We start from the raw sequence: 25759 nt of genomic DNA on the forward strand, positions 1-25759 counted from the left end.
AAAACATGCATGGCAGGCTGATTGGACGCTCTAAATTGTCCCTAGGTGTGAGTGTGGGCGTGAATGGTTGTTCGTCTCTGTGTGCCCTGCGATTGGCTGGCAACTGATTCAGGGTGTCCCCCGCCTACTGCCCGAAGACGGCTGGGATAGGCTCCAGCACCCCCCGCGACCCTAGTGAGGATCAAGCGGTTCGGAAAATGGATGGATGGATGATTATTTCTATGCAAAATAAAAATAAGGCCTGTCAGAAACGGTTGGGACAGTCGAAAACGGAGGCGTTCACAGCATCATATACGAACATATGTAAATCAATGTCGCCATCAAGTGGCAAAAAAGAACAAGTACAGGTTCTGTGACGTCACAGTTTACGCCTTACGTAATGACGTGCAGGTCGTATGAATTTGCGCGGTTCCGTACTTGGCCGCTGGTCTGACAACTGCTTACCAAATAATCGCTAAAAAAAAGCTAACAAAAGAGGACGATAGCTGAACGTTTGAATGTATTACTATTCCAAGACAAATAATAGTCGGAGAGTAGTACGGTAGGAACTAGTTTGCCTTTGCAAATAACGCCTTCAACCGTTGTCTTCAAATAGGCATCCATGTTTGTTTGCGCCGTAAAAAAGCCACTGATGCTTTTTTTTGGGCGATTCACCTTCCCGTTGCTACTTTTGAGTTGACTCGACCGAACTTGTTTCTTTTCTAATAAAAGCGACAACATGAGAAAGCGTGAGGCTTTCGTTGAAGCCACCTGTAAAGAAAATGTGGACGACTTCCTTCGGCTAATCCAACTTCACGTAAGTAAGCGTATGAATGTCCCACATACTGTAAAATGGAAATAACGTTGTCGCCACATACCTGTCAACCACGGCTGCCCTTATAAATGATTACGAATCCCCTTACAAAACAACAAAAACCCGTACAACAGTTTACCGCGCATCCGCACATCATGCTTTATCAATCCGACCGTACGCAGCGATGAAAAAAAAGAAACGATTGAGGATTACTTTTGCTGGTTTGCCGTGACAATAGTTGCGATCGACGACGGCATTGTCGTTGGCTTCCAGCAGGTGAGACGATCTGGATTTGAGCCTAAATGGTCTTTGTGAGATCGGTTCACAATTGTTGTTGTTGTTGTTGTTTTTTTTTTTACCCGTATAAAAGTTGTAATACGCCGTACATGGTTTGAAATGATTTATAAAACGTATCAAATACGGGGAAAACGTACAAGTTGACAGGTATGTCACCATGTAAAGTCATAAAAATGTGAGACTTGAATACAGAGCCACACTAAAAGAAGCTCTCCAAGTACGACTAACATTGCACATTGAAATACTGTGTTCGTACAAAATAATGTTATGATGGCTGAAAATATTTATTTGCATCTACATCCGTTTACCATTTAAACCATACACACTAATGTAAAAGTACCGTATAATGTGCGAGGGAACAAAATGTATGCTAAGCGTGGTTTTAATTCTACAATGTTTAAACCTGTGCTCTGAGTAATCTGAATTGTGTCTTTCACGGTTGTTTTTTTTCTCCCCCTCTTGCGGTTTTGCTGAGCAGAAGGACAGATCAGATCCTTTTGACATTGAGGAGGTGATGGAGGAGATGTCCAAGAATCAGCGTGAGGCTCTGTGGCTAGAACTGGCCTCTCTCCTTCGGGATGTCCTTCTGGAGGTGCCCCCGGAACGTTGGGAGGAGGCTATGGATGTGGAAAGCGTGAGTTACGGATCTTGGGAGTGGAGGTGGCGTTTGGTAGGAGGTTAGTTAACGTGGGGAGCGAACTCATTTTCCTCTTAAACCCAGAAACGTGTCATGGACATCGTAGCAGGTGTGACTCTCGTGGCCACCATATCTCTAAAGGTTCTGCAAGACGGCGACGCCTACCATGGGCTTCTTAATATTACCCACCAGCTTCACGGTTTGTTTGGAATCACATTGCAAATTTCTCTTTAAAAAGCTATTTTTCCACTGACCATTTTGTCTTATTTTTCACATCCAGATGTTCTGGTGTCATTTCCCGTGACCGAGGCTCACTTGCTGCACCACATCCACACGCTGTGTGAGGCCTGGTGGAAGAAAGACTTGCTGGATAAAGATAAGTTTGGCCACACAGCTTTGGTCATCACTTTGAAAAAGAGCTTCCTTTCAAAGAAACCGGTGAGTAACTGAGCGAGACATTCCCACATGCTGGTTGACTTCCAAGTTGAATCGTTTCATTATTTACCATACACTGTCAGGGAAAAGGTGCTGAATGTGTATCTAGGTAACCTAAACACACCAAAAGGATAATGATTGATGACTTTTGTACGGGGAAAAGTTCAGCATCGCATGCCACAATGTCCAATGGGAACCAATGAGTGCCCCATAAGTACCCAAACGACAGCGATTTATTTTGTTTTTTGCCAAGAATTGTTAATAAGTCATTTAAAGTACGTTCAATAAGACAGACATTTGAAAAATCATGAGTAACAAAAACGCAAATAATAATAATGATGAATGATGCCCTTGCGACAGAAAAAGTTCAACATTGCACGTTGCAGTGCATCTTGGCAACCAAGGGGTGATCGAAAAGTAACCAAAAAGCAGCAATATTTTCTTCACAAGAAAATGGACAAATTGTTTAAAGTGCATTAAGATGCCCGATGCGACCCTTTTTTTCCCGACACTGTAGTCAATCACGTAAATTGCACTGTATTCAGTTACTGTTTAAAATACGAATTGATGAAATGCAGACACGCAATAAAGTGTGAGGATAACACTGCTAATATTCAACCTTGCCAGTACACCGAGCTCCAAAGAGCGTGGAGCCTCCACAAGGTGCTCTCAAATGTGGACTACACGTCTGAGGAGGGCCAACAGCTGGGCGAGCAGCTGGCGCGGTGTTTCCGACATCCCGCCGTCATCGGTCACGACGACGTGAGCACGTCGGGTTTCGCGCCGATCTCCTCGGTGTCAACGAGCTGAGAGTGTGACCCTGCGTCTGCGTTTGTGTCTGTCGGGCCCCGCAGGGCAAGAGGTTGATGGTGTTTCTCTTCAGCTGGCACGTTGACTTCATCCCACGCATCCACAGCACCATCAAAAATCAGATGCAGTTCTTTAACAAGTAAGGGGCCACGTTCTACCTTCTTACACCCTGAAAGTATTTTTATTTTGCCCGTTTTATTTTCAAACCTTTTTGAACTTTGCCAGAGGGTGTTGGATTGAAAATATTTAAGAATTTAATACTTGTCAAGTGCTCCTTAAATTAGCCTTAAGTGTAAGTGTCCCATTAAAAACCAGCGGAATAGTTCAAGCGCACATTTCTCTTAAAGATGTAAATTTCCCCAGTGTGGGACAAATAAAGGATATCTTAAAGATTTCAGTTTAGATGTCTGTATTTGTTGTTTTTTCCAGCAGATGGCAGTATTGCCCTATTCAAATTACACATCAAAACTTGTTACCTTTCACGGTGTTCGAAAGCATGCCTCGGTACTTATCAACTCATGGCTGCAGCCTGAGATATTGCACATTTTAAGTCTTTGATCTGTTTGCGATGCAAAGTGTGGAATTAGAAGAGAAAATGACTGACACAGAAAGGTACACGCCCACTTTCTTTTTACATACCGCGCCTGCCATTATCCAACATTAATAGCAAAACACGTTATCAGGTCAGTAGCAAGGCATCTTTTTCGAGTTTATTTTTCTTTAGAAAGCAGTAAAAGGGGTAAATTTTGCTGCGTGTTTTGAATGAAGAAAATTAGTAACGTCTGGTGAGCAAATAGAAGTATTTGGTGTAAAAAACAAAACAAAAAACTTTAAAACTATTTTTTTAAACGAGTGATTCATTTAAAAGTGGTAAAAAAAATATTGATAGAGTATTTTTACACTTGTTTTTGGCAAGGTGACCATTTTTGTGGCTGGGCATAACATTTCGGCATTTTAACGTTGTGACACGTCCCCACGATGTCATCGTTTCGTCCCAGAATGACCATGGCGCACGTGGCGGAGATTTACTTCCGAGCCTGGAAAAAGGCCAGCGACAACTTCCAGGAGAAGATTGAAAGCGAGTGCATCCAGGACTTCATGAAGTGTGCCATCCTGTTGCAGAGGTCGTCACCTGTCCACCGCAAAGTCCAACAGGTGCAAAGGGAGAAAAACCGACGAAATGGCTTTCCATGTTTTTTTTTTTTTTTTCTTGAGGCGTTAGCTTGAGAAGCTTGTTCTAATTGTTAATACTTGGGGCATGTCTCATGCAAGTTAGCGAGGAGACACATTTTAAGAAATCAGCAGATATCAAGAGACATACTTGGTTGTTTAATTTCACACCTGATTAGTGGACGGGCATTATATAATCATCTGAATATGTTTGTCTCTGTCTCTCTCGCCTTCCTGCAGATCATCTTCCACTTTCACAAGAAGAAAATCTGCCGCTCAGTGGGAAAGATGCTCAGTGTCCTCTACAAACCCATTCTTTGGAAGTATCTCAAAGTGCGTACTGCACATCCTTTTGTGCCTCTTTTTCGTTCTATTTCTCTCTGCGCCGGCCGAGTACAAAGACTGAACCTCGTCTCCTCCCCACAGGTCCCGAATTTTGAGGTCCGCACCAACGCCACAGTGCTGTTCATGGATGCCTTCCCCATCGTTGACCCCGATAAGGAAATCGAAGAGGACCTTCAAAAGCAGCTTGACACACTCATGGTGGCCTTGTTTTTTTATTTAAAAAAAAATTTTTTTTTTTTAAACCAGTGTAAACGACTTTTCCTACACATGACAGGGGGTGGTTGTGATATATATTTTTAAATGTAGTTAGTTTTATCTTGGACCAAAAGTTGGGACACACCGCTCTAGTATCTTCACTAATGTGTCTGCTGATCTCCATTTCAAGGTCCTGTTGTTTGACAAACACGACGTTGTGCGCTGCAACGCCATTCAGGGCGTCTGCAAGATCCTCGACAGGTGCTGGGAGTTGCTACCACCGGACGTTGTCGTGGACTTCTTGAAGAAATTGAAAGACCTGGCGTGTGACTGCAGCTCGGACGACGTCCGCTGTGCCGTCTTCACGGTGGGACCTCCTCTCTCATTATGATAAAATGCGAAAAGTCTCCCTGAAACCTGCAAGTATTCCTAATGGTGTCGTTTTCCTCAGTATCTGCGCATTGTCCTGGACAACGTGCTCAGCCATCCCGTGCTGGAGAAGCTGGTGCCCAAATTCAGGTACAGCCTCCACGACAGCTCCGCAAAGGTCCGCGTGGCTTTTGTCGACATGCTCCTCAAGATCAAGGCGGTTCGTGCAGCCAAGGTAAATTGAACACGCCAAGAACCACTTCATTAGCTACACTTCGACCATCTCATGTGAGCCAGAGAAGAAATTTTCATCTATGACTGACAAGTGTCCACTAAGTTTTCCCGTGCTCGTGTGCTCCCCGAGTAGGTCAAAAATAAACAAATGGATCCCATTATTGCGGCAGTGCACCAAATGAAATTTGGTGATCGCTGAGAATCAACCGGAATACCGCGTTGGCCCCAATATAAGACGCCCCTGATTATAAGACGACCCCCTCTTTTTCAAGACTCAAGTTTGAAAAAAGACTTTTTGAACACCAAATTAATTTTTATACAGAAAATAATTACAGTACATCTGAAACAAATGATTCTAACAATATATTTGAGAGAAAACGCATGTTATTTTGCCTCATTCAAATCTTAATATCTGAACATTTAAATATGTCAACTAAAGTGCAATCACATTCGTAAATGAATGGCTTCTGGTTTTTGAAATGTGAATGACATCATAAATTTTCCTCAGCTGCCGGTTAACCTGGCCGATATTCGACCCACTTTTCTCCAGATTGTCGCTACGTTTCTCCATTTTCTGTTATCTCTTCGATTATTTTCTTCTCACCGCTATTTTTTGTTTTTCTTCTTCGTGTTACCGCTATTTTTATTTAAATTCTTCGTGACGGGTTCACTTTGGCCTGGGGAGTCAAGTTCAGCATTCGCTTCAATGATATCTGGCGCCATCTAGCGTCGTGAATGGGTATAATGTCTAGACCCCGAATATAAGACGACTACCACTTTTTCAGTCTTATTTCAATGCAAAAAACACCATCTTATGTCCGGGCCAATACGGTAAATACTTGATAGCTGCAACCCTAGTTTGAATACAGCTTTTTGTGTTCATGTAATGGTGCTTGGTTACCATTTCAAATGACTACATCTCTTAACGCTCCACTTCAGTTCTGGGATGTATGCAGCCTGGACCACCTCGTGGTCCGCCTGGCCTCGGACACGGCGCACGTGTCCAAGCGCCTCACCGAATTGCTCTTCGACTCCTTCTTCCCCGCCGACGCCGAGTCGAACTGGTGCAGCCGCTGCATCACCCTCATCCAGATGAACCCTATGGCAGCCCGCAAGTTTTACCTGTACGCTCACATGCACACCGCCCCAACAAATATAGGTAAAACCATGATGCACAATTTTGGTCATTAAAGCTTCTGGATATTTCAGATGAAACTCTGTTGTCTGTTTGCAATCAGTGAAGTTGATGCTGGCCATCCGCCGTGTCTTGAATTCAAGCATCCAGAGCGATGGTGACGACGCGGAGCTTAACGATAGCAGCAAGGAAAACCGGAGGGTACGAAATGACAAAAGCACCACTCACACAGAGAAGCTTGTTGTAAAGTCTTTGAGCCCGCATACTGAGATGCAGGGCTGGTGTTCTCCTTCAGCCTCAGGGTGAGAATCAACTGGCACTGGAGAAGGATGTGGTGGCCAGTCTGCTGGAGGTGGTGGTTGTCCTGTGGAAGAACGTCGACAGGACCCTCCGGCAGAGTGACGAAACCCAGAAGCACCTGTATGCCCAGTTTGGTCGAGTCTTGAGCAAATACTTCAGCAAATTCACGGTACTCGGTCATATGCTACCTTTTTGTTTTGCCAATTTCAGTCATACCTCGGTTTTCGACCATAATCCGTTCCAGAAGGCTGTTCAAAAACCAATTTGGTCGAAAACCGAAACCACGCTCTTTAAAGGGGAAAAAAAAAAAAAAAAAAACCTTTATTGAACACGTCTGCTCACAATGGAACGCTACACGAGGAAGCGTCACTTCCTCGTCTACCCGAGGAAGCAACGCTTCCTCGTGTAAGGAAGGCGAGAGGAGTCAAGTGGCGCCTTCAAGTGCGCTCAGTTTGGTCGAAAACCGATTTGGTCGAGAACAGAGACGTTCGAAAATCAAGGTTTGACTGTATTTGGTAGTGTCACATCTCTCATCTTAGCTTTTTGTGGTTTGCGTGCGTGTGTTTCGTTGTTTTGTTGTCTTTTCTGTGTTTGGTGGTTTGTGTTTTCTCTACGTGCTTGCGTGAGTATTTTCTTAAATTATACAAATGCATGGCTTTATGAGAAGTAGGAACGGGCGTACCTGCTATTAGCCGATAGAGGCCTTATTTGAAAGGGACAGTGGCATTTATTTATTTTTCAATTTTCATTATTAAAAAAAAGACTATTAATTTCAGTAATGTGGAAAAAATATGTTATCTCCCAACACCGTAAATTAATTTATTCATTCATTTTCTGATCCGCTTTATCCTCACACGGGTCGCGGGGGTGCTGGAGCCCATCCCAGCCGTCTTCCCCGACACACACAGACGAACAACGATCCGCATTCACACTCACACTCACACCCAGGGACAATTTAGAGTGTCCAATCAGCCTGCCATGCATGTTTTTGGAATGTGGGAGGAAACCCACGCCGGCCCGGGCAGAACATGCACAGGGAGGCCGGAGCTGGAATTGAACCTGGTACCTCCGCACTGTGAGGTCGACGCGCTAACCACTGGACCACCGGGCCGCCCTAAATTAATTTATATAATTTAAAAAAAATAATTATATTGCATGGGGCGTTGTAATGTTTCGCCGCCATCTTTCTGCTACCAATATCCGAAGAAGACAAACTTGGAGTGCGTAGCTCCTCAACATGATCACTACAGCCCAAGTAACATCTGCCATGCGCTTACTCCGTCAGTCGTTTGGGATGGCACCTCTGCTGAAGAAATTGGTGATCGAAGTGTACTCTCTCTGAAACGTGGATGTATGCGTGCGCTTCCAAATGCACGCGCGTTGAGCTTAGTGTGTTGCATTCTGATGCTTCACCACAAGGTGGCACTAAATTCTACACATTCTACACACCTTAAAGTTATCGGGTACTCCTGGAGGGAGCCGATAACAGTCACAGATATTTAAACCAAAAGAGTCAGACCTTGAGTAAGTTGTCATCATCTGCGTCAGAAAGAAAGGTCTTTGTTCACAAATTTTTGATATTGTGTAAAATAAAAAGTACTCCAGCTAGAGTATTCGCTCGATGAGTGAATACTCAAATATATTTCCTTTTTGCGTTGCACACTTCGCAACATATGCCATACTCATTGAGACGAACCAAATGTATTTGTACCGACTTAGTTTAATGTACTCTATCTCATGTTCAGGATGAGCGATGCCTAGCTCCCCTCATGCAAATGGCATCCTTCATGCCTGCCAATGCGGTGGCAAGATTTAGGTGAGTAAGTCCGACAAGTGCCGCCGCGATCTGCAACCTCTGACGCTGAAATCTTTGTGGGGAACTTCTTGTCCCAGCTACGGCGTGCTGTCTCGTCTGAGGAAGTTGGAACCCGGAGCCCCGCCCTCGGCGTATGGCCAGCTGCTGGACTGCATGTGCAGTTGGGGCAAGACCGCCGGCGTCTTGGAGCTCATCATCGATTGGCTTTCCGAAGCCCTGCCCGAGAATCAAGTGGTCTGTTTGTCAGTCTGTCTGTGTCTGTCATCATGGCAATGGCAACACTCAAACAACTTGTCGCCCACGGTCACTCCACCAGGTAAATGCCAAGCGGAAGGTGACCATCCAGGTGACGGCGGAGGCTAAGCCAGAGTTGGCGCTGGCCTACTTGGACTATCTGCTCCTTCACCGGTCCACACGAAGCAAAGTCCTGGCTCTCAGACAGGGTCCGCTCAAGCGTCTCTACACACTTCTAGGAAACTGGAAGGTTGTTGCAATCATATTTCAACTTCCGATCATATCATGCCGGGCGGCACGGTGGTCGACTGGTTAGCATGTCGGCCTTACAGTGCAGAGGTGCAGGCTTTGATTCCGGCTTCGGCCTTCCTATGTGGAGTTTGCATTGTTCTCCTCGTGCCTGCGCGGGTTTTCTCTGGGTCCTCCGGTTTCCTCCCAGATTCCAAAGACACGTGCGACAGGTTCATCGAACATTCTAAATTGTCCCGAGATGTGAGTGTGAGCGTGGATGGTTGTTGGTCTCTGTGTGCCCTGCGATTGGCTGGCAACCGGTTCAGGTTGTCCCCCGCCAACTGCCCGAAGATAGCTGGGATAAGCTTCAGCACCCCCCGCGACCCTTGTGAGGATAAGTGCATCAGAAAATGGATGGATGGAGATAGATATAGATATATATACACATTGCCTATACTGACGTGTGTACAGGGTTCCCACGGGTCCTTTAAAGTTTATAAAAATCCATAAAAACGTTGTAAAATGATGTTCATAATTGTCCTTAATTTTCGGGGAAAGCTAACATCAATAAAAATCCTTAAGTCTATTTTTATTTGAAAATAAATTTAAGTTTTATATTTTCTAAATTAAAATTTGTCTTAGTGTACTTTATTTGAGAGTGAATTCAAGTTTTTATTTTATTTTTCGACTTGTAATACAGGTTGGAAAAATGAAAATTTGACATACAGTATGTCAAATAAGGGTTAGCTGATTGCTCCCAAAAATAAAAATGTGCCCTTCCTTTTGCAGCGATGATTTGAACACCAGCTCAGTGACATGTGGCTTTCTGTTCAGCCCACATATTGCTGAGCGGGCATTAAATCCACCGTGAATCCCCTGCTGAATGGAGAAAAAGTCCTTAAAAAAGGGCAAATTAGCCTTTAAAAGTCCTTAAAAGGTCCATAAATAAAAACAAGTGGAAGAGTGGGAACCCTGGTGTCGATCTCGTCTCGAAACAGAATCTGCTGTATATCCATATTTCCATCACTATGCCACGCCTTGTTTTGCATCAGCGTTAACTCTCGCTACTTCCTGTGTTGTCACTGTATAGTCGCAGCTGTACTCTCACCTCAGCTCTTCCTCTGGTGGCCCAGCCGGCGCAGAACTAGCCCTCAAGGCCTTCACCTCCCATGGTTGTCTTAGCGTGCACTTGCAACACGACGTAAGTCTCATCCGTCTGCTTTAAGTCACGGAAAGGAAAGCCTTCTTTTGTAAATGAAGGGCACCCCTACCTAGCTGTCCGAAGGCCGCGAGTACCTGCAGTCCCTGGAGCACACGGCCGCATGGGTGGGCGAGAGCGTGCTGCCCTTCCTGGCCAACGGTCCTCAGGAAGATGCCGGTGACGACGCGGAGAGTTTGAGAGCCTCTGCGGCGGAAATAACTAAGGTGAGCGCCATGTGGTCTCAGGTGACCTTCTTCATCGGAAAGGTTTTACATACCCTGGAACTCTTGAGTTAAATCAAACGCTGTCGTACATTTGTGTGTCAAAGCCCCCACTGTAACTGTACAATCAAAGAACATGTCGAAACGCAACTTGGAACTGGAAAGTGACTTCTGGTTTTCATTCATCCATCAGACCTTCCTGACGGTGTGCGGAGACGCGGTGCTCTGTTTGGATGACAGTGGCTTGAAGGATCACGTCCTGCACCTGTGCTCGCTTGTCATACTCTCAGGTGATGGTTATATGCAGTAATCCCTCGTTTATCACGGTTAATTGGGACCAAAACCACCCGCGATAAACGAAAATCCGTGAAGTAGCGTCCAATTAACATAAACAGGTAAAAAAAAAAAATATATATATATATATATATATATATATATTTTTTTTTTAAGTCCGCAAACGGGACCGCGAGAAGCTGCAAAACAACAGCGAGTCGCATAGAACAACATATACAGTATTGTACTCCATGTATATTTTAAAAAATATATATACTATACACAAGTATATATTTTTTAATATGTTTGAAAAAATCTACAATGCACTGAACCCGCGATAAATGAACCGCGAAGTAGCGAGGGATCACTGTATTTGTAAGTATCGTATTTTCCGGACTATAAGTCGCAGTTTTTTTCATAGTTTGGCCGGGGGTGCGACTTATACTCTGGAGCGACTTATGGTGTGAAATAATTAATACATTCTATCATTTGACATGGTATTTTCACATTAAACCACAAGAAGGGGCTCTAGGCCCGTGTTGATGCTTTCCACGTTTACAAAAACAAACCTACGATGACTCTGACGTCAGCGAAGTAGAAGAGGAAGCACCGCCTCTTCTCCCTCCGAAGTTGGCAGAGTTGCTTAAAAGTGACACCGAGGATGAAGATTTCATTGGATTTAGTGATTTGGAGTGACACTGATGGTTTGGTTAACTTGTTAGCATGATCATTATGCTACAGTTATCTGAATAACTCTTAATATGTTACGTGAACATAACGGGCACATTCTCAGTTCATTCTTTATGCGTCATGTAACGTTAGCATATCGTACTCTTATTCAGCCTGTTGTTTTATTTTTATTTGCCTTCAAAGATGACATGTCTGTTCTTGGTGTTGGATTTTATCACATAAATTTACCCCCAAAATGTGACTTATACTCCAGTGCGACTTATGTATGTTTTTTTTTGTTCTTTATTATGCCATTTATGGCTGGTGTGACTTATAATCCGGAAAATACGGTAATGGTGTGTACGTCTCCCTCCCTCTGCACCTCTCTTACACTCTGTGTATTACAGAAGCGGGATACCTGTGCATTCCCGCCGTGCTGCTGGTTCTGAAAGCGTTGATGGCAAGTTCCTCCCCGGTCGACCGCAAACCGGCTGGAGACGAGCGGGATGCCGCCACCAGGTGTCTGGTAGCGGTAGCCAACATATTCCAGAAGGCGATCGAACTCTTGGCTCGCCGACTTAAGAAAAAGCCGGAAGAGAGTAAAGAGGTACGTTGACATTTGTATTCGCGATTTGTTATCCTGCACCGTACCGTTTCATCTCTCACCTCCAGAAATTGTCAAATAGAGCCACCTACTATGTTGCTGTTGTTGTTGTGGTTGGTTCTCAGCTGTGTCAGTCGGCTTTGAGCGGTCTCGCTGACTTCCTGCAAGAGGCTCAAGTCTGTAACATCGGCGGCGTCTTTGACACCCTTTTCGCAATAGTCATCGTGGAGACAAGATACACTCTCCAGAAGGTATGTTGAAGCCCCTCAAAAGGAGATTTGTCATCACAATAATCAACTATATTCCCATAGGGTTGCAAATATGATGAAGTGATCGAAATACTGTACATCAATTGTGATATACTGTAGATGGGTACGGCATCAGATTAATGAACATAGACTGTAAATAGATGGAACATACAGTGGATAGGTGGTTTGATGGGTACCTTGATCGAGGGTTCGGTACTATGAAGTGAATGTTGGTCTGTCCGCCCAACCCACAAGATGACACACCCCGAAGAAGTGATGACTCCAGAGACCGTGCAGGACTTGCCTGCGCTTTCCGGCACCCTCCTGTCTGCCATCCTCAAGTCGCAGCCTGTTACCAGGTAGGAAAGACCTTGACAGAGATCAACTTTATCTTTTGCCATTATTGCTTCCTAGCGAGCACAATTTTGTTTCTTTGTTTGTAGGATAACATGACAACAGCTTGACAAACAAAAATGTATCAGAGTGATACTATTAGGTGGTCGTGTTAATTAACAACAAAAAAAGAACAATAAAAAAACTCTGATTCTGTATCCAACGGTGCTTGCGTGTTGCCTTCAGGGCTTTTTTGGCTGAGGTTCTCTCCTCGTTGGACTCTGACACCTTCAGCACTCTGACTGAGCTGGCTGCTGTTGTCCACCTCCTGGCGGTCCTGCGACACGGTGCGTCGAATTTTTTGTTCTAATTACTCTGTCATATAAAAAATTATTAACATATTTAACTGTAAAATTTCATCTTTTTCCAGTGGCACAGGCCAGTACGTACTTGGAGAAAGCCGCCATAACCGTGCAGCAGCAGATAAACGCACATGCAAATGTAGAGGGTGATGTCCAAGGGTAGGATCATATCAAATGAGAGCAAATTATGAAATATTTGGTTCGTGAAGCAAAAATGTTGTATTTGTCTTTGCAGGGTCGTTTATCAGTCTTCTGTGATGACGCTGAATGAAATCTTGACACTCTGGGCGGACTGAAAGAAAAAAAAAATGGCACGTTAGAGTGCCTCTGTTTTTGTATTTCTTATATTAAAAACATTTATTTGCATGTATACATAAACTGTTTGTGTGTTTAAGAATGGAGAATAAATCTTACGCTGCACTTGATGTGGATTTATTTATGTCTTCAGGTATGATATTCATGTGTTGCTATCTCCTACAATACAGGGTTTTTCTAAAATGGCTGCTTCCAGTTAAAATGGCAAACTTCCTGTTCAATTGTGGCAATGGGTTTTTGAGACTAGATTAATCGGTGAATAATTAACACGGATAATAACGCTGTTGTACTTAAACACCTTTATTCCCAGCACTGATTGTTTCATAAATCGATTGGTTGATCGATGGAGAGTAGATAGCTTAATGGTGGGTATGCAGATAGATGTAATTAGATGGGTAGCTAGATGAACAGATGGGTTCAGTGTATACCGTAGTTAGATTGGTAAATGGGCATGTAATTAGGTTTGTAGTTAGATGGATGGGTAGGTTAGAAGATTGTTAGTTAGACGGTAGGTTGACAACTGTGAGCTACATTGGGGAGACAGATGGATCGATTGGTATGGGAAGTAAATGGTTGAGTAGGTAGGTAGATTGTTACATACAGTATGTAGGTAAGTAGTTGGATGCTAGGTACTTAGATAACTGATTAGAAAGACCGGTCGATGGATAGATAGATAGGCACATAAATAAATGGGAAGGTGAACGGGTTGGTAGTTAGGAAGTAAATTGGGTTGGATTGGATAAACGTTATTGTCAAATGTACTGTATGTGTAACAAACAGCACAGATGAAATTTCTTGCCTCTCAACATAAAACAAAACACTCGGTATGTAGATAGGCATCTTAAATTCCATAGCGGGATCCATTCCTTAATCCCCATTTGGGTGGCCCTCCCTCTTCACATGCCCCCTCTCCCCTCATTGCATCTATGCGGCCCTGCCTGAGCTCCTCGCGCACGTTTCCCCTCCACGACTCGGTGACGTCACGTTTAGGAGGGGCTCCTTCGTCTGACTCGATCGCTGTTCTCGGTGCTGAAAATCACGACCGGCCTCTGCTCTGCCGAACCCCCATTTCCCCCCCTACATACACCAAATTTGCAGCCATTTTAGCTTCTTCCGACACCCCTTGCCCCCAAACCAAGCGAGCGACATGCCCCTCTAGCTCCAGCGACTCCTCTGGGGCTGCTCCCACCTGGCGTTGGCTGCAGTCATGCGCTCATAAACCGGGCATGGATTGAGCTAAACGGCGGGATGGAGTCTCCGTGGTGTTCCGTGTTCGTCTTCGCATTGGCCGTCTGCCTCTGCTGCTTCGCACCTGCACACGCCGACGGAAGCTACGGTGAGCACGTCTTTCTCGCTTTTCAAATGTATCTCCAAATTATCACATGCGTCCTAATCTTGAAAGCAAGAAATGAAAAAAAGTTGACACCGTTTATGTTCCACGCTGGCATTAGCTGCATGTTTCCTCCCCCAAACCAAAAGAAGTGTTCTAATAGTTTTTGTGTTGCAAGGTGAAATCCATACATCGCCATAAGAAAGTTACATAATATGCAACAAGGCCCAGTTAGCATCATAATAAGCGCTCCCGCTGGTCACATTATTAGGTAGTAGATTTGCACTATCTGGATATAATACAGTTCAAAAGATAATGGGCTGTTTTGAGGTACGCCTTTAACAGTACGCCTTTTGTGCTATTTTCCGCTGGGAAATTTTAAGAGAGCTGTGTCTAATATTTTGGTTGGTGGACAAAGTGTGGGGAAGTTCTAATTTATGCATAGACGTAATACAATGTATATGTATGTAAATTTAAATATTCCGTGTATATGTTAGGGCTACGCGATAATTAAATATCAATATGTGTCGCATGAGACACCTGATCGATATCATTAAAAAATGCCTTCGATAAAACATTTGATTAATAAAATCGGAACCCTAACACGAAGAAGAAACTTCAACCAACGAAGAAGAAGCAGCTAAACCAACGAAGGTGTGCTGCAACTCCGTTCAATTAAATGTCTTCTCAGTATAAATTATTCGGGAAGATGATTCTGTGATACTATCACACATTTCAACATCTCCGGGAGGATACGCGCTGTCGCAAAAAAAAAAAAAAAAAAAAAAAATGCAGTCCCCTGTCTTCGTCGCCACTGTTAGCCATGCCCGACCGTTGTAGTCGTACTCAAGTCACAATCAGGCAAGTAAAATATAAATGCACTATGGCAATAATGAGCCCGCTAAAAAGATAAAATACTGCTAAAACGGCTGGTCAATGGCAACGTGTGCATTTTAAAGAGTGTAGCATTTCGATACACTTATATGATGTGTGAACAGGTTGGCCAAACAATCTCTTTTGCCCAGACTTGTTCACCGTCTGGAGGAGTTTTATAAATTCATGTAAATGTCTGGCTTTACTTGTTTTTCCACAGGACCAGTTACCATTTGGACTTTTTTTTTTTACTTCAGTGTGTGGCGCATAAATTGTATCAGCAGGCAGAAAATGCTTTATGATTTCTGCAGATGAATGACTTTGAGACATAAAACGGTGGCAGCCGTTATAAATTCTCTTCGTGGCAGTTGTATGCATTTGGTTTTGAATGAGAGCATGAAACAAATCACTTATGCTAGTCGTGGTTGTTGATGGATGGAAAGACATAGTATGTAGTTAGTGGTCGCAAGACGCGTCTTTGTTGACTGTCTCCATCTTTTTTGTGGATTAATAACAGATCATACAACGTAACATATTGTAATGGGATCCTCAAAACGCTATCCAGGCATAGTTCACATCGCCATGTAATGCCTCAATGCACACACAACAAATGGAATATGTGCGGCGGTGAGTGGTGATTATGATTAAAGCACCGTTACAGTACAATGTGAATCTAATTATTTTTTAATTGATCGCCGACTCTGTTGAAGTCGATGGCTGTCAGTAAGTTCTCATCTCGCTGCCTGTCAATGGTATCAAATGAGTTAACAAAAAAAAAGAGAGAATTGATTGTAGATAATTAAACAGATGGGTACCATTTTTACTGTTATCAGATGAGTTGGTACTAATCTGAATAGATTGATAGGTTGCTAAAATATATAAAAGTGCCGGTAGAGAGCTGGGACGATAAAACAAATTTCAGCGTGTTCCTTCCTGTTCTGGCTGGTGTGACAACAGAAGGAGCGTGAAGAAGTTCAATTAGACCTGCTCGGAGACGCTGTTGGCAAAATAATGCAGAGCGCTCCTGGCGCCTTTGTCGAAGCACAGATCTCGCCTCCCCGGAGCCTCGGGTGTGAAAATAGCTTTATGCATTTAGACGAGGGCTTTCTGTTGAGTCATTGGGTTCTGAAAAAGAGAGCAGGACCAAAAAGACGTCAAAACGTGGGTGGTGCTGCTCGTGTAGCTTCCGTTCTGAGAGCTAATCCGCATGTGGAAATGAACGCCGTCATGTCTGCTTCCTTTCAGGATGATTAATACCCGACACTAGTTGTCATTGCAGCGGGGGGGAGCGCACAGCTGAAGGTGGCAGATGCGAACCCAAAGGCGGTATGGTTTTGCCCGTTGTCCGTCATTCAATTCAGGGCCGGATGATTTCTCGTTGCGCCGTTGCCGTGGCGATGCAGCCATCTTTTATTCATGGCCTGGCTGTTGCCGGGCGGACGGGCATGTCGCCAGGAATTGGCAGAGAGCGACCTGCATGGGAATTCTGGAAGACATTCGGCGTTGAATGCGTCAGGCTCAGTTGCACCTGCACTCTCGGTTGGGTTGCATGCGCGTTCACGAGAATCTCAAATTTTCAATTTGCTTCTCTTTTCCCTCCATATGTCCAAAATTGAGCACAGAAAGGCACAGAGAGAACATTTGTAGATACATGCTTTTTACTGGACAACAAAAACGTTACGACCAGATGTTAATTAATCCTTGAGTTAAAAAAAAAAAAAATTATTGTTAAAAACACACACATCCAAATTTGGAGATACTTTAAGTTTCACCAATGATGAAAATGTCACTTGAGTGTTTTCCTAAAACAAATATTCACCCTCAACGTGCTTTTTATTGCACAACACAGATGACTTCCAAACTTGCAGATCGAACGTTTTCACTGAACAGTGAAACTTTGCCACTTCTCTGGGTTTTTTTTTTTTGGGCGGGGGCAACTTGTAAAATTTGGAGATGCGTGCTTTTTAGGCTTGAAACGATCAGGATTTTACAGCTGATCACCTGTCAGTGAGTAACAAAAAAAATCACTGATTTGATCAAAAGTGGTCCACTTAGTTATTGGACGGTCAGACCCCCCCATTCTTGGCATCAGCCCCGCTCATGAATAACCAAAATTCTCATATAATAAACGCACATTGAAATGCATTTGGAAAAAGTAGTTAGAATGAAACCCATAGAATTCTCCCCCAAACCCCAATAAATATCCTGAAAATGTGGGTGGGGGGGGAAACAAAATAGTTGAGGAATGGCGAGATACTTGATTTTCATTTCACTTTTCATTTCTGTAAATACAAATATCCATCCATCCATCCATTTTCTGATCCGCTTAATCCTCACAAGGCTCGCGGGGGTTGCCGGAGCCTATCCAAGCCGTCTTCGGGCAGTAGGCGGGGGCCACCCTGAACCGGTTGCCAGCCAATTGGAGACGAACAACTGTCCGCGCTCACGCTCGCACCTCGGGACAATTTTGAGCGTGCCATGCATGTTTTTGGAATGTGGGAGGAAACCGGAATACCCGGAGAAAACCCACGCAGGCCCGGGGAGAACATGCGAACTCCACACATGGAGGCTGGAGCTGGAATTGAACCCTGCACCTCTGCACTGTGAGGTCGACGCGCTAACCACTCGACTACTGGGCCACCCTAAATACAAATATTGATCTGGAAATACAAGTCAACGGGAATGAAATGTTCTTTTTTTTTTTTTTTTAAATACAACATTTGGCGGCACTGTATTTACTAGCCTCCTGCAAAACTTTTTGTCATGCTTCAAAATTTGCCCAGTCAGCACGTGGACATTGTTTTAGTCTGGATGCTTCATTAAGATATAGACTGGATAATTGTTGTTCCACCTGTATTCTTCATCGCTAATCAGCTGCATCAATGTAGATTACGTTTTTAATTAAAAGGCGTGATTTTTAATCATCTCCGCCATAGCGGCGGAGGGAAGAGGATGTGGCTTTTATCAGCTGTGCATACGCAGACGCGCGGCTGGATCCTTGATTTAATGGAAGGTCCTAATTAATATTGAGAGCTGACACGCTCTTCGGTTAAATTAAGGCAAAAAGTGATGAGGAGGTAAAGTAGGCCTTTCGCTCTACAAAATGCAAATTGCGTGTTTAAAAACCCCCACCGGGCATTATTTCTACTCACAAGGTGGAGAAAAAAAAGTGGTGTGCACTTTCTTTGAAAATACTTTTGTCACTTTCTCTCCTCTTATCGTTCGAAACTCCTCTTTCGCCAACTTTTTCATTTTTGCCTCACGTTCCCTTCCTGATGCGGCAGAAAAGTTGGAGAAAAAAGTTTTTTTCCACTCCAAAACAAATTGCAAAAATTGATGTAAGAAAATGAAGAGAACATCTTTGTAAAAGTACAGTAAATCGTAAATAAAGCAAAAATCATGAAATGAAATCTGATAACTTTTTTTTGTCATTGCATTTACGATTAAAAAAAAAACTATTAGCTTAGCTTTACTTGAACTTATGAATCCTTTTTTTTTTTTCTTCCAGGTTGCCTGTTTGAAGATGACCTTTGCCAAGCTTACGAGTTCTGTGTCAACGGTAAGTCCACTTTTGAAAAAATATTTTGGGCTAGTTTTCTAGTTAATACCGAGTTACCCCAAATCGTTTAGTATTTTAATTATATTCAAAACCTGATTATGACGCCGTTATGGAAATAGTTAAGTCTGCTTAAGTTGCCTGGTAACCCGGCGTCGTTGGTGATGAGTCGCGGGAAACGCGGGGGTGGTGCCACTTCACTTTCTTCCCCCAAAGCGCTAACCTGCTTTACTCTCAGCCCAGTTTCTAATAACATTTTCATGAAGGCCTCACAACATAATAAAAGTAAGCTTTTGTCTCCCCGGGACAAAAAAAAAAAGATCTTATTGTTATATAAGGAAGGCAGGCAGACTGGCGGTGACATAACAGGTCTGTTAAATGTTTGATGTGCAGCATCGCTTTTGGGTTTCCATGGCAACGGGCCTCCATGAACTCATTGAATCCCTCAAGCTCAGCCGTTTGACTGGAGTTCAATTGATTTGCAAGGGCCACAGATTATTGTGTTCCATTGCCATATAAACGCGTAAGCGTCATAAAAGAAATAGGACGCAACTCTTTTCTTTCGACGGAAAAAAACCGTTTGTTTTTTGTTTCCTTCTTTAGCCATCAGCATTAGAAAATTGCTGTATGTCATCAGATTTCCATTCTCTGAGGATAATAAAAAAACGGAGAAAAAGACGTTTTATGCAAAAGCTTGCATTTCAAGCGTCATTTCAAACACGGCGTGGCTATTTTTTTTCTTTTGTGACATTTCAAACATTTAGATATGACTTTTCCTTCTACAAAACAGCATCAACAGCACCAAAAGATTGATCTGCACTCTATTGAAAGGATAAAATGAACTATGAACACAAGTGAAACAATGACATACTCATTCACTGACTGACTCACTCCAAAAAAATTTTCCGTCACGTTTTGTGTCCTCTTGCAGAGCTTATTCCATTCTATTCTGTTTTATTCCATTCTGTGACAAGCCATTCTATTGGATGCTATTCTATGAATTCTGAACAGTCAAAGCACCTACAATGACTAAATCCGTCCCTCTGTTAATCATGTCTGGATCATTTTGAGGTTATGAAGGAGGATTCTTTTTTTTTTTTAAGTAGCTAAACAGTTAGGGGCCATAAATCCAGACGCCACTCCACCCACACACTGCAGCCTGTTATCTACAGCGTGAACGCTAATGCGCCGGGAAGGAGACAGCGATGTAATGATGTAAAAAAAAAAAAAAAAAAAAGGAGAGAAATTCGGACATGTTTGGACGGGTGTATTGGCAGCGCAAATCAATATGTCCAGACAGGCCATGATGTCGAGTGCAGATAAACGGAGCCCTCTCCTGGTTCGTGTGATTGATGAAGTGCCGCACTTATCTCATCGGACTGTTTTGTCTGGGAAGTAATTAGACTGAGTTAATACAGAAAAGAAAAAAAAAAAATCTTAAAAGGCCTATTATGCTTACAGCCTGCATGCTAACAACATGTTGTCATAATATTCTGGAATATCTCGTTCCCCAATGAACAGATGAACTGGTGGGATGCTGACATGCATGCATATGAAATTTGATGAAATGTCGAGAAATTGAGATTTTTTTTTCTTGCCCAATAGCGATGTATCATCGCTAATGGCGATTGCTAAAACGCTAACAGTCAGTATGCTAACATATCGTCGCTGTCCCGCGAAAAGCGCGGATGCCGGTTATTGTCCATTTTGAACATGTTCGTGAATGGGGTATTTTCCTTAACAGTGTCTCAAAAGTGCTTCCGATGCGGCTCAAGTGATTCCGAAGCTCTGATCATCGCTCGCGACATTCGTATTGAACATACAGCGTGGGCTTTAATAGCCCCGAGTGTGGGTGAGGTGACCACCAAATCAATACAACACAGCTGGTTAATTGTTTATAAAGGACCCGGGCCACGCACTTGGGGGAGGTAACATGTAGCACTTATCTGCTGGCCTCGGGCTTATAAAAGCAGTAAGCCAAAGAGCCACAAGAGACTTGGAGCGAATTAAATGTCTTTCTGTACGCTCAGACGAGTAGTGTGGCCTTCCATAAGTGTTCCATATGGAACATTTACATCATCTTCAACAATAAAAATGACGCTTGGTTAAAGGAAGTGGCGTAAAATAGTCAAGACAGCGCATGATGTGCTGCTTGGTGCCGTGCGACGCTGAAATTGGCAAAAAGAATGTCCACAAATCTGAGCATTAGCTTTGTTGTGTTGGCATCGCTATCTTGAGAACACCTGTCGAAAACACACTGCATGATATGCTGCTTGTTGCCTGATTACACTTTTGGGTTTTGCCATTTCTATCCGGTCAAGCGGATGAAATTATATGCATCTTTATTACATTTCAGCCTACTCCAGAGGTCCCGGTCAGTCATCCAGAACAACCAGTTGGCTCTGGTTGCCTGGCGACCCGAATTGAGCCAGCCTGATGTGCTAGATTAGCATAGTAGCCCCCCCTCCATCCCTATTCCACACCCACACGCACACACACTTCCCGAACTCTTTATAGAGTCGTTGGTATCAGCAAAGGAGCTGCTTAACGGGATAGAATGTCACAGATCGAGGACACCTCTGTTTGCTGTTTGTATATTTTGTTCATGGTCCTGTTCTTCTGGTGCGCAGACGGCGTCTTCGGAAGGTGTCAGCAGCTGGCCGGCGCAGATCTGAACACGTACGCTGTGTCTTTCTCCAGTTTGCTGGGCCTCAGGACGCTCTTGCAGAAACTGGCTCACAGAGGTATGCCACCATGTGAAAATTAATTATGCTAACATGTAGCAAGATGGACGCAAGAGTTATATATATATATATTAAACTGTTGAAACACCTGTGAAGCGTGTAGTCCTGTCTCTGTTTATAGAAGCGATTATCTTCTAAAAATGGTCATACATTGCTTTGCGGTCGGATGTACTAATAGACAGGGGTGTAAATCAAACCTGGCTCTTAGCACATGCCTCCCGATGAAGATAAAAGACGGCCATGGATAGCAGCAATCAATCGAAAGGACTGGCTACCCTCAAAATATTTGAGGATTTGCAGTGCTAATTTTTCACAAGGTTAGTATCATTGTACATATATTGTACTCAATTACAACATGTTGCTCGGTGCAAACAGGATCATGTGAGTGTGTGTGGGGGGGGGGGGGGGGTGGATGTCAGTTAGCATCATAAGGAAGTTTTACCTTCACCATTACAATGTATCTTGTCCCTTTGGTGTGAGCGTAGCATCTCGTCCCAGGGACCCAGCCAGCGACCAAAAAAAAAAAAAAAGGGATGCGTCCAGACTTTTATAAGCTTTTAAATCAGCTCCAGTGTAAGGGATATGAAAACTCAATAATAAAGGTCGTGCGCTGTGAATTCCGGCAAAGCTGGTGGTTTCATTGAAACGATGAACGCAGCAGGCGGCAGTTGAAATAGAGGATGTCATGGCTAGATGGGCAAAAAATAACTCATAGAGTGGCTAAATCGCTCCTTTTTCCCTCCACCTTGATTCAGCAGTCATTAACTTTTGCTGCCCGTCATGGTGCACTCACGTGATCGCGTGACGTAGCCGCAACGGGTCAATCAAACCATACATGGATGGATGAGTCGCATAGTACACGCTGACTAGACTGTAACTGCTGTGCTGACCCACCTGGGGGCAGTAGACGCCTTCAACACAAACACGACCACAAATTTGAAGGTTAAGTCCCCCCCACCCACCCACCTACTCAGTGCAAACATAATTGGCTTTTGCAGGCCATTCTGAGCTTAATATCTTGTAACAGGCGTGAACCATTAACAGTCAGCAGTCAACCGGGAGAAGGGGGGGTGAATAAAAAAGTGAAAAGGGGAGGGGTGGCATGAAGTGAATTAAACGTTGGAGGGCCCTTCGTTTAAACTCCGACCTTGAGGCGGTGATGTCATCGCTTTGGGTTTTATCTCCCCCCACAGTGCACCGTGTGGTGCCTACTTTTTTAAAAAGAATTCGGCAGAGCATCATCTCAGCGGTGCTGTCGGGGAGGTTTTGTGCTTGGGTGTGCAAAAATGGTGAGGAACGTCAATGGAATCGATTGACAATCCCCCTTATCTCCAAAATGGTGTGTTCATCACATCAATAGGGCTCCAGCTCTGTCCAACAAAGCTGAAGAAGAGGCATCAAAATACCACAATGTTCAAGAGATAAAGCACCCTTTTCCCACAATGCTAATATTAGCAAATTCGCTCAAGCAAATGAGTGGCGGTATACCTCACCCCGTATTCTGGCTGGACCAATGGCTTACCTGCTAGCTTGTTGCGACTTGGTGAACAGCTTCAACTTGAAAAAATACTCCATGCGGCCAAAAAGAAAATACAGTGAAACTCCTCTACAACGAAATCAATGTTTGCAGCAAGACATTTTTCACAACAGGGGTTTTTTCACTGTTGCAAATTTGATCTCAGATGAAAAGACACACACAAACGTATGTGTACACGCACACACAAGCGTATGTGTCCTCTTTATTTTAATTCCAATAGTGCATAAGTATAAGCATCCACTGATTTGACACTTCATATAGTCAGTGTAGAAAGAAAAAAGGGAAAGAAATTGCGAAATTTACGATCAGCATTCACTTTCACTTACATCAATTTCTTAGATAATATATTTTATTTTGCTTCCTCCATCTTTCATTCTGATCACTTTTACCCTCTCTTCCCGCGTCAGAGCGCTTCTTGTCTTAACTGCTTGATATCCAAAGGTCCGTTTTGCAGCAATTTTAGCAATGCACCGTTCTTGCTGCATCAGAAACTAACAATAACAAATCCTGGACTAATGCGCATGTGTAAACCAGTGTGGTGGTTGCTGTTGCCGTTTCCGAACGAAGCAGTCGAGGTCGCTGTTGGATTAGACTTCGTTGTAGTGAATCTCGTCGTGAGGCAAGAGCAGAGAAAAAGATATCGCATAACGCAACAGGGTTTTTTTTTCATTGTATGGGGGGCAGGAAAGTGGGAATGGTGTTAATGCATGAAGATTATTTGGGGGGTGTTTTCGCCATGTACTGTAGGTTACGGTGTATTTTCGCCCATGTAGGTTTCGTTCTAGAGGAGTTTCACTGTAATGGCATTTTAACTTGAAGAGGCAGAATTTCACATACTACACTGTGTGTAAAGCAGCCAACAAATCTCAGTGCAGCTCTGCTTACCTTTTGGTTTTGGTAGGATAGCAAAAGCATTACAATGGAGAGCAGGTAAGGGTGCAATCCAGACTTCCACAGAGACAGACTCCTGATGAATGATGCAGTGAAGGAAACTGACATCCTGCTCTGGGCTTTGTTCCTTTCCAGCAATCTGCCGGTTTTTTTTCTTTTTCTAATAGTAAAAATTTACGATCCATCTGAGTTGACAATTGCGAGTTTACACCAAGGTAGCCTCATTCTCTCGATGACAGCGGTCACCTATTCATACAAGTGCGAGCAGTTGTTAGCTGGGTGAGGGGTGAAGTTTTGTTAATATGAAAAACTCTGATTAAAAAAAAAAAATGTAATCAGTCAAGGCAAGCCCGTGACCATGAACATAGCGTACATGTCGCACGGTGCATTTAGCGCCGGGAGAGCGAGCTTTAATGTTAGCATTCAGCTGGCGTGAGTGTGAGCGTAGGCATCAGGGTCATTTTAAAGTAACCCGCTTTTAGTGTGAGCAAAATCATTTCCGTCTTTGTTGTTTTGTTCATTTGTTTGTTTGCTCCTTGTCAAGGTTGCTGCTGTGACTACAATATGAAATGACTCAAGCAGGGCGCTTGTAATGCAAATTAGTTTGCCCTTTAGCCCGACCAAGACTATAATGATGCTTTTAAGGCATCGCCGCACTGTCAGAAATGCCACAAATGGAGCTTTTGTTGAAAAAAAAAAGAAATATATATATATACAGTATATATATATATATTATATTATATTACCATCATGGAAGCTGCTGGGTTGCTTTTCTATACATTTTTGCACCATGTTCTACTTTTCTCAGCTTTTAAATTAGATTTGATTTGGAGCGCACATTTGTGTGGAATGCAGGGAAAGAAAACAAAGACTATAAAAGCATTTTTAACTCTCGGGTGCAGGAGGGATGGAAAAATCATCTCAACGTCATGAGACGATAATTATCCCGATATTGTGGGGAGGTTAGCGACATAAAATAAGCTTACGAAACTCACGATGCTGTTAAAAAACTCATAACTAAAAAAAAAAAAAAAGCACAATATTTTGTGTAATTAAAAACAGCACCGACAAAGAATTAGGATTGGCCAATCATTTCATTGTCATGTGCTCCTATCAGCTCAGCGGCGCAATGCATCATGGTCTGTGTTGTTCACAATGCTGAAGCGGGCGAAAAGTAATCTTTTCTTGACGAAGGTGTGGCAAATAATTTGCTGGTATTGACTGATTTATGGGAGTGATTATCGCTGCAGTGTTTCCGCTTACAACATAGTTTGGTCCACGCAAACCAGGTTTTCCCTTTTAATTTGTGTGTGTGTGTGTGTGTGTGTTTGAGAGAGAGAGAGAGAGACGTTTCTGCGTTTCACTTCAATGCCTCCACTAATAGCCTTTGCTAGTTGCTTTTATGAGTACTATGCCATCGAATGTGAGCAAGTTTTTATCATTTTGCTCCACCTTAAAAATGCGGGTTGGAGTGCCCTTTCGTCACCGCTCACGGCTTTAATTAATGTTGAATTTTTAATAAGTCAGAAACAAAAGCAGGTCTTTTTAAAATGCTCTCTTTTCCTTGCCACTTGTTAAATGACATTGGTGGACTGAAATAA

The 25759-nt window shown here is 43.4% G+C and overlaps 2 protein-coding genes and 1 long non-coding RNA gene across 4 annotated transcripts in view; 2 read left to right on the forward strand and 1 right to left on the reverse strand.

The window, feature by feature from the left end:
- The first annotated feature begins 407 nt into the window (after nucleotides 1–407).
- On the forward strand, nucleotides 408–13320 carry ncapg2 (non-SMC condensin II complex, subunit G2). The gene is made up of 26 exons (XM_086102337.1): nucleotides 408–796; nucleotides 1569–1724; nucleotides 1812–1926; nucleotides 2008–2165; nucleotides 2790–2924; nucleotides 3017–3111; nucleotides 3971–4127; nucleotides 4383–4475; nucleotides 4569–4685; nucleotides 4873–5049; nucleotides 5134–5286; nucleotides 6225–6444; nucleotides 6524–6621; nucleotides 6716–6889; nucleotides 8466–8536; nucleotides 8614–8770; nucleotides 8853–9020; nucleotides 10092–10202; nucleotides 10277–10426; nucleotides 10617–10713; nucleotides 11773–11972; nucleotides 12095–12220; nucleotides 12473–12576; nucleotides 12797–12897; nucleotides 12981–13071; nucleotides 13148–13320. Exons 1-26 carry the CDS (start codon nucleotides 719–721, stop codon nucleotides 13206–13208), a joined length of 3363 nt encoding a protein of 1120 aa, XP_085958463.1. The 5' UTR covers nucleotides 408–718; the 3' UTR covers nucleotides 13209–13320.
- Nucleotides 4712–14847, reverse strand: LOC147187212 (uncharacterized). 2 transcript variants are annotated; one of them, XR_015099049.1, is made up of 13 exons: nucleotides 14654–14847; nucleotides 14417–14539; nucleotides 13001–13204; nucleotides 12415–12887; nucleotides 12058–12130; nucleotides 11784–11942; nucleotides 11270–11338; nucleotides 10619–10648; nucleotides 10480–10542; nucleotides 10298–10406; nucleotides 10110–10220; nucleotides 6649–6838; nucleotides 4712–6384 (listed from the first exon to the last, which is right to left on the reverse strand). It is a non-coding gene; the product is annotated as an uncharacterized LOC147187212 (long non-coding RNA). The 2 variants fall into 2 exon arrangements; XR_015099048.1 differs by lacking the exons at nucleotides 10619–10648; nucleotides 11270–11338 and having other exon boundaries at nucleotides 12062–12130; nucleotides 14654–14844.
- Nucleotides 14438–25759, forward strand: part of ptprn2 (protein tyrosine phosphatase receptor type N2) — a 121772-nt gene continuing 110450 nt past the window's right edge. Inside the window, exons 1-3 of the mRNA XM_086102338.1 lie at nucleotides 14438–14563; nucleotides 18939–18989; nucleotides 21617–21730. Of these exons, the coding sequence (XP_085958464.1) occupies nucleotides 14476–14563; nucleotides 18939–18989; nucleotides 21617–21730 (253 nt within the window). The 5' untranslated portion in view covers nucleotides 14438–14475. The remainder of the gene's footprint in view (nucleotides 14564–18938; nucleotides 18990–21616; nucleotides 21731–25759) is intronic.

The sequence above is a fragment of the Hippocampus guttulatus genome, chromosome 21 (assembly GCF_054856545.1).
Source record: "Hippocampus guttulatus isolate MCC_2025c chromosome 21, RoL_Hgut_1.0, whole genome shotgun sequence".
In the NCBI taxonomy this organism is placed as follows: domain Eukaryota; kingdom Metazoa; phylum Chordata; class Actinopteri; order Syngnathiformes; family Syngnathidae; genus Hippocampus; species Hippocampus guttulatus.